Consider the following 8,658-nt stretch of genomic DNA (forward strand, 5'->3'; position numbering starts at 1 on the left):
ATAGTACATACATTTGGGCAAATTTTAAGGCGTTCTACTATATATTTAAGTAAAAGGATTAAGAAAGTCATAGGGGGCTTGTGCTATATTTATGAAAAAGATGCACAGTATTTTGAGTCTCCTAACAACAGATAAGACACTTCTAAATTTAGTCTTTCCAAAGGGGAATTGACTTTTCACAGATGGGCAACATATTTATCAATGTCTGAAGACAGAAGTTTACCTTCTAAAAGTTGATCACACGTATGACAGGTCAGGCCTGGAATGGAGCTTGGGCCTGGGTATTAGTAACATTTAATGAGTAGAGGTGAGCGAATTTCCCAAAATTTGTTTCAGGTCCAATTTTTTTTTAATTGTTCATCGCTCGTCGTTAAGAGGTTAATCTCCAGAGATGATAAAGCTTCTTTACTGGAAGAGTTGTGGAGCTGCGGAAGAGTCTACCTAGGGAGCTGGCCACAGCAGAAACAGTGAAAGGATTAGATAATTTATTCAAACAAATTAACATCAATGCTTGTGTAAATGTAAAGAATTCTTCTATGAAGGTTGATCCAGTCTGATCGCCAAGTGGTATCAGGAAGAATTTTTTTACTTTTTGAAAGATTGTCTCCTGTCTTATAGGGATTTTTTTTTGTGTTCCACTAGATCAGAGATTTAACCAACCCCCTTCCTTTCAACCACATCCTCTCCCCTCCCCTGGTCAAACTTTTGAACTTGAGGGATACAACAATAAAAGGTATACCAGTGTGTACTAGCAAGGAAGATGCCAAAAGGACACTCTTTTGGTATTCTTCGGGCACATAGGAGTCTATGGACATGATTGACTTATGTGACGGGAGCATTTCCCAGCCCATACAGTACACCAAATGTACAATGCAAACGCAGTGTGAATAGACCCTAATTCCACTTAATTTAAATGAAAAGAAGTAGTTGAGCATGCACAATAAGAATGTTATGAAAATCAATTCTAGTATTTGATTGTTCTAGATATTGTCTAATGGCCCTTTTACATTCAAATAATGCTCGTTCCCAATAATTTCCCTGTGTAAACAGGGCAGCGGTCAGCAGATGAACGATCAAACGCTCGCTCATCTGCCGATCGTATAGTTTTAGGTGTGAAAACTATTATCGTTGTCGGCACCATATCTCCCTTTGTAAACAGGGAGACGCGCAGCCGACATTATAGAAATGTATGGGGACTTGCGATCGGAGTAACGAGCACTCGTCCCCTTACTAACACCTTGTAAAAGGAGCAAACGAGTGCTAATCAAGGAGCTGTCTCGTTGATCTACGCTCGTTGCATTGGTCAAAACGAGCCAAGGTAAAAGTACCTTAGAGGGGTTTCCCACGAGAGACATTTATGACACATCCACAGGATATGTCATAAATGTCAGATAGATGCGGGTTCCACCTCTGGGACCCGCACCTATCTCCAGATCGGGGCCCCATAAACACCATTCAGCCGCTGTGTTGCGGCTGAATGAGGTGTTTTCCAACCATGAAAAACGTTATATGGTCGTGAGTTACGTAAGCAGCGTAACTCGTGGAGCTACGCTGTTTACGTAACTCTAATAGTAGTGAATGGCAGTTACAGAAGCATTGTAGCATGCGAGCTACGCTGTTTCCGTAAATACTATTAAGTTCTATGAGACTTACATAAACAGCGTAGCTCCACGAGTTACGCTGTTTACATAACTCATGACCATATAAAGTTTTTCATGGTCGGAAAACACCTCATTCAGCCGCAACACACAGCGGCTGAACAGGGTTTAGGGGGCCCCGTTCTGGAGTTAGGTGTGGGTCCCAGAGGTGGAACCTGCATCTATCTGACATTTATGACATATCCTGTGGATGTGTCATAAATGTCTCTCGTGGGGAAACCCCTTTAACTTTCACCATTAATGAGAACCTGTCACTAGGTCATATAAGTTGAATTAGTTTACTGGCCTGAATAGTGCTGTCTGTCTGATTCCAGAACTGTTTTTGTTTTTTTCCTAGACCCCCCACATTCCAGAGATATGGCCCACTGTTGTGTTGGTGCCCTATGTACTAATTTGCTGTAGTTAGCCAACAGGACGTGAACTGCCGACAAGTTGCCTCGCGCTGATTGGTCCGCATCAGAGGCAGGGAAGCTTGCTCCACCATGCTGACGAACTACAGCAAATTAGCATATAGGGAGTCAACACAACAGAGGGCTATATCTCTGGAACGGGAGGTTCCAGGAAAAAAAGAAAAGCAACGCTGGAATCAGGAAGACAGCGCTATTTAGGTCAGTTAACCAGTTCAACTTATATGTCCTAGTGACAGGACCGCCTTACGGTAAAATCAACAGAAAATTATGTTAATGAGGCTAATTTCCAGACTGTTAACTTTATACAAATTCTATCATGCCAACTATAATGTTTACCGTTGTGTGTTGTGTAACAAAGGGAAAAATGAATGAAAGGGGTTGTCTTATGAAGACAACCCATTTTTCAAATGAAGAGAGCAATCAGCTGTTATCTCAAGGGGAACTTGCAGCGAAAGATACATTACCCCTGTAAGGGCCAATACACTATAGGAGTAGTATTACATGGTAGATTTCAAATGAGTAGCTGTATCGATAATACATGGATAGGCCTGTCCACCAGAGCAGGAATCACTGATATTTAGTCAGAGATGGAGACACTGATACTTAATGTCCCTCCACTTTGTCTTGTAGAGAGGGGCCCTAGAGCTAGGGACCTTCATATGCCCTAATAGGGCATATGAAAGGGGGGGGGTATATAAAATTGTTTTCTATAATATATTCCATTAATAATACAGATTTAAAGCAGATTTACTATTGTATCTGTGTCCTAGAATATGTAAACGAATGCTCCAAACTTTGGTGCATTTTGGCACCATTTGGCACATTTTAGGGCACTTCATTTTAGACTTTTTAAAAGATGTTTGTGCTTCAATAGACACATTTAAAAAGTGTCTAGAAAAGTAGGCATGACTCATGCCAAAATACACTAGACAAAAACTAAGCCAATCAAGAGTTGGTATGAGGAAGAGAAAAGTGTGTAGCATGTCTAGAAAGATGGGCCAAATTTATCATACAGTGTGCACCGCTGTAATAAATTGGGTGCATCTTGAGACTGCCTGGTCTAATTATATGCTATCTAAATCTTCGACAGCAGTAGTAAATCTTCCCCATAGTTTTTACACTCTAATATTATTTAAATATTTTGAGATCACCTGTATGTCATTATATAAAATAAAATCAGTGTTAATTACCGTTATTCGTAATTTTTGTGTTTCCTTGCAGGTTACTTTGGAAACCATTTAAACTATTCAGAATCTCATCGACTTGGTTCAATGATTGATCAGCATGTATCAGTTATTAGTAGTGTTAGTTCCATTCGACCTCTGCATTCATTTAATGATATTCAAGATCCACTTAATATATTAGATGACAATGGAAGAAAGCAACTGGGATCCTACTATACCGATTCATCACCACCTATTCTTTGTCGCAATTCAGTTGGTAAGGCAAAGTCATGTTTTTAATTATTTATAGAACAATAGGTAATCAATCATTTTCATGAAAAGGGGGGTATGTGTCTCCATTAAAATATTAATATGTGTACAATGAAGTGAAAAATTAGCTACCAAATTCTAAATGCCCCCTATTGTGTGTAATCCCACAAAAGTCTAAATGAACAAATCATGTGATGCATGAAACGTCAGCATCTTCCTGAACATATCTCAACAGTGAGTAAGTTTCTTGCTAGTTTCTAGATTTTCACCCTGCTGGTGTGTTAATGTCATTATGACATCCACAGTATTAGAGGAGCTGTACAAAATGTCAGCACATTTAGGCCACTGTCATGAGAATTATTGCAGAAGGGGATGAGAGCAACAACTAGGAAACAGAGTTGGCTGTAGTACACTATAATTTGTTCTTGTCCTCGCTGAGCTACGCTGTTTACGTAAGTCCCATATTAGTGAATGGCAGTTACGGAAACAACGCAGATTGCGAGCTACACTGTTTTAGTTACTACTATTAAATTGTAAGGGACTTATGGAAACAGCATAGCCCTCCAATAAAAGTATATGGAGAGGAGAGGGGAACAGGAGGAAGGAGCAGAGTGAGTCAGACACAGACACACTGCCCATACCAGTCTATGGAGAAGGGAGGGGGAGTAGGAGGAGGCAGCAGGAGCAGAGAGAGAAAGAGACACAAACACACTGCCCATAAAAGTCTATGTAGAGGGGAGGGGGATCAGAAGTAGAGTAAAAAAAGAGACACAGAGGTGCTGCAGCTTCCTGATAAGGCCTTATGCGCACGAACAAGGGTAACGTCCGTGATACGCACGTGAAAATCACGCGAGTCGCACGGACCCATGTTAGTCAATGGGGCCGTTCAGACAGTACGTGATTTTCACGCAGCGTGTGTCCACTGCGTAAAACTCATGACATGTCCTATACTTTGGTCAATGGGTCAATGGGTGCGTGAAAATCACGTGCTGCACACGGAAGCACATCAAAACCACGTGTCATAAGGATGGCATATTCGTGAAAATCAAGCAGCCACGCAGCAAACACTGATGACACACGGAACTTCAATGCACAAAAAATGCAGCGCCTAAGTGTTATATCTCACTCTAATGCTGGATTCTCAGATACACTGCTCATTGCTGTATAATATCCTCCATGCTGCTTCAGCTTCTATATGTGATAGATAGAGATAGGAGAGCAGGATTCTACTCTCCTATCTGTGCAGTGTATAGAAGACATAATAGTCATTAGGCTCCACCCACTAGCTCACAGAAAGCTGAGAATTAGAGATAGAGCTTGCAAACTGTTAAATAATGGCCATAAATAGTATTATTCTTCATGTACACACATATGACAGCTTATTCTGAAAAGTCCCCCCACTCAGTAACCAGAGAAAAAAAGAAAAGTAAACAAAAAAAAACAACAACAGTACAATATTCCATCTTCTTTCTTAACATGAAAAATCCTAGATGACTTATCCCATGTATTGCGATCACATCTAAGTTGATAAAATTAGATGTGATAGTTATTAGCAGGATCAAGACCTGAGGAAATCAGCTTTGATGGAACGACCAACTTCTATGTATACAGGATACATAGCTGTGTCTTAAAATGCAAACAAAAATATTTCATGAAAGTCAATATAAAAGTTGTTTTAAATCAAATTATAGATTTTTTTTTTTAAATGTTTTTCTTCAAAGGTGTACTGTACATAGCCTTTAAACTTTTTCCATATGGGTAATATGCGTATTGTTAACCTAAATAGAAACTGTCACATTCCAGTTATTTTTTTCACATGAATCATAACCATGTTTTTAATCACACTGAGGCCTCATGCACAAGAACATATTTTTTTCCTCCCGTAAATACTGGCGTAAATACGGGTACTTTGTCACCAGTATTCCACCCGTATTTACAGACTCATTTTCTCTGCACTAATCGGCAGCCCCTTCTCTCCATCAGTGCTAGAGAGAAGGGGCAGCCCTTTCGGGCAGAGTTTCCGCAGCGATTGAAAGTAAAAGAAGTTCATACGTACCCCGGCCGTTATCTTGGTGACGCGTCCCTCTTTTGACATCCAGTCTGACCTCCCTGGATGACGCGGCAGTACATGTAACCGCTGCAGCCTGTGATTGGCTGCAGAGGTCACATGGGATGAAACGTCATCCTGGGAGGCCGGACTGGAGGAAGAAGCAGGGAGTTCTGGGTAAGTTAACTTTTAATACTATTAACTCCAGTGGTAGTCACTGTCCCGGTTGCTGAAAGAGTTACTGCCAATCAGTTAACTCTTTCAGCACCCTGGACAGTGACTTTCCCATGACGTCGCCTAGCAATGCTCCCGTAATTACGGGTGCACATACGTAGCCATCCGTAATTACGGGAGCCCCATAGACTTCTATGGGCCTGCCCGTGCCGTAATTACGGCCTGAAATAGGACATGTTCCATATTTTTCAACGGCCCGGGCACCTTCCCGTAAGCAAACGGGAAGGTACCCATAGTCAATAGAAGTCTATAGGCCCGTAATTATGGGCCGTAATTATGGACATATTTACGTTCATGTGCATGGGGTGACGATTCTTAAAGAGGCTCTATCACCAGATTATAAAAACCCTATCTCCTATTGCATGTGATCGGCGCTGCAATGTAGATAACAGTAACGTTTTTTTTGTTTTTTTTTTAAACGATCATTTTTGGCCGAGTTATGAGCAATTTTATATTTATGCAAATGAGCTTTGAAATGGAGAACTGGGCGTGTTTTTTTTCGTATTTCCAACTGGGCGTTGTGAATAGAAGTGTAAGACGCTGACAAATCAGAATCATACACTTCTCATCGTTCCCACCCAGCTTCTTTCACAGCAGACAGCGTGATGTCACACCCACAGGTCCTTCAACCTTGTCGTCGGGAGTTGTAGTATTACAACTGATGGAGTAGCGAAGGTTGCTTTCCCCTGATCTAGGATATATTATAAATGCTTTATAGAGTATATGTCCGACTAATAGGGAGTCTATGGTTTTGAATGACATCTTGAAGCATATGGGGGTACGGGGGGGCGGGTTGAAATGAAGTGAGCTACACTACATATGGTAATGAGCATGAGGCGGCACTCTACCCCAATTCTATTAAAAAAAGATCATGCGAGTCGATTGAGGACTAAGCACAGCGCTGCTCCTGTCCATGTCAGGTGATCATCTCAGTGTGACTAAGCTGCAATACCAGACACCACCCATGCACAGGAGAGGTGCTGTTTCTGAATGAAAGCAGTCATGCTTTTGGAAACCTCAAAACCCCCTTAACATATGCTGCCACCTTCCCGTCAGCCCCGTTCTGAAATTAAGGAGTTCACTTACAGGGGGCATTGACGTCCTAATTTAAAGCGCTCTCTACTACTCTGATCTGAGTGGCTTCAATAAGAGAATACAGGTACAACAAATATGGCTGCCATCTCAGCTCCCACGGGGCTCTCCACAACTCTGAATGGCCACTCGACATTTAAAAATTGCCATGTATAGCATCACTATATAACTAATTAGATTTGCTCTTCAGGACCCTAGAAAAGCTGGGTGACCGCTGTAATGTGGGTCATGTTGGGTATTTTTCATTTTCCCCTTATATGACTTGGCCTCACAGACTCAGACAATCCACGGGGCTGAGATCTGATGATGGATTTGCAAAATATGAAACCACATCTGAGGTAAATGGATTTTCCGTATAAAGTAACAGTAAATGCGCATTTACTGTTACTTTATATGGAAAATCCATTTACCTCAGATGTGGTTTCATATTTTGCCTATTCCTTTATCAGAGACTAAATGCTTATTTGTCTATAAGAAATATGTCATATTCTATAAGGTTACAATTTTTTATTTGAACAAGCTGAAAACCAAAGAATGCTGAGAAGAGGAGGAAGGGGAGAGGAAGTAGCTTGCTTCTCCTTCTACTTTAGTTAAACCCCTTCCCACGTCATCACATACATGCACGTTGCTGGAAAAGTCCCCTTGCGATTGCCATGGCTGACGATAAGAAAAGTCCCCAGGGCTCTCCAGTATAAGTTTCTGTTAGGGCATATCTTAGATGCCTGTGCACTTAATATGCACAGTCTGTAAAGTAATGTCATATAGACAAATTACATTACATTACAGTTAAAAAAAAAATTGTAACTGGGACTTAAAATGTGTAAATCCATAATGGGTCCAAAAAGATGTTAAAAATAATTAAAGTTATGGATGAAATGAAATTATGCCACAAAAGAAAGAAATATGATTTTTTAAAATAAAATATTTGTATTTAATAAAAAAAATATTTATGAATTCTGTGTATACATGTACTCATAATTACCCATACAATAAAGTTCTATAGTCAATTATGGTACACTGTGTCAATTGGTTTTTTTAAACTCCTAGATTCAAAATACATATAAATTGAAAATGTACTTATATCTGTGCAAAAATAATTTCAAAAAAATCTGTAACTTGTCTTGCAATAACAAACAGCTACGTATACATAAAAATAAAAAATCGTTAAGGATGACAGAACGCAGTGGGGCAAAAACAAAAAACTTTCTGTTGTCCTTTAGGCCAAAATTTTCTTGGTCCATAAGGGGTTTATATTAATCAATATAGCCATCAGCCTGGACATAATTAATGCACAATCTTGTATGCCCTTAGAAGGGTGCCATGAACGTCTTTTGTGCCTATCTTGGAAAAAAACACTTTATGATATGAACCTAATTATATCTCTTCTACTTTTAATATGCAGCTTCTAATATGCAGAGTGCAATATCTGGCTCCACTTCTCAGTGCATGTATGGAACATCTGGACAATATGCGGCACAAGGATCTGTAGATTCCCACGGTCAGTCTAATGAAGCCAGAGAGATGGTGTCTTCTTTGCCTCCAATCAACACAGTGTTTATGGGAGCTGCTTCAGGAAGCACATGATTCAACACTGCTGTAATAAAGTTAAGAACTTGCTGCTCAATGAAACTAACATATCAGGAAAGAAAAACCAAAAGACCGTTGATAACTACATTCACACACGAAACTGAAATTTCAGTCCTCATAAGAATTTCTTCCAATATTCCACTTGAGGAATAAGTCCAGGAATGGAGAATTGAGACATTAAAAACATTGCACAGAGA

General features: G+C 40.1%; 1 protein-coding gene across 1 annotated transcript in view; it reads left to right on the plus strand.

Annotated features, from left to right (window-relative positions):
- Positions 1–8,458, plus strand: part of RFX6 (regulatory factor X6) — a 105,335-nt gene extending 96,877 nt beyond the window's left edge. Inside the window, exons 18-19 of the mRNA XM_075864247.1 lie at positions 3,290–3,508; positions 8,277–8,458. Of these exons, the coding sequence (XP_075720362.1) occupies positions 3,290–3,508; positions 8,277–8,458 (401 nt within the window). The remainder of the gene's footprint in view (positions 1–3,289; positions 3,509–8,276) is intronic.
- Positions 8,459–8,658: the final 200 nt, after the last annotated feature.

This window comes from Rhinoderma darwinii, chromosome 4 (assembly GCF_050947455.1).
Source record: "Rhinoderma darwinii isolate aRhiDar2 chromosome 4, aRhiDar2.hap1, whole genome shotgun sequence".
Classification (NCBI taxonomy): domain Eukaryota; kingdom Metazoa; phylum Chordata; class Amphibia; order Anura; family Rhinodermatidae; genus Rhinoderma; species Rhinoderma darwinii.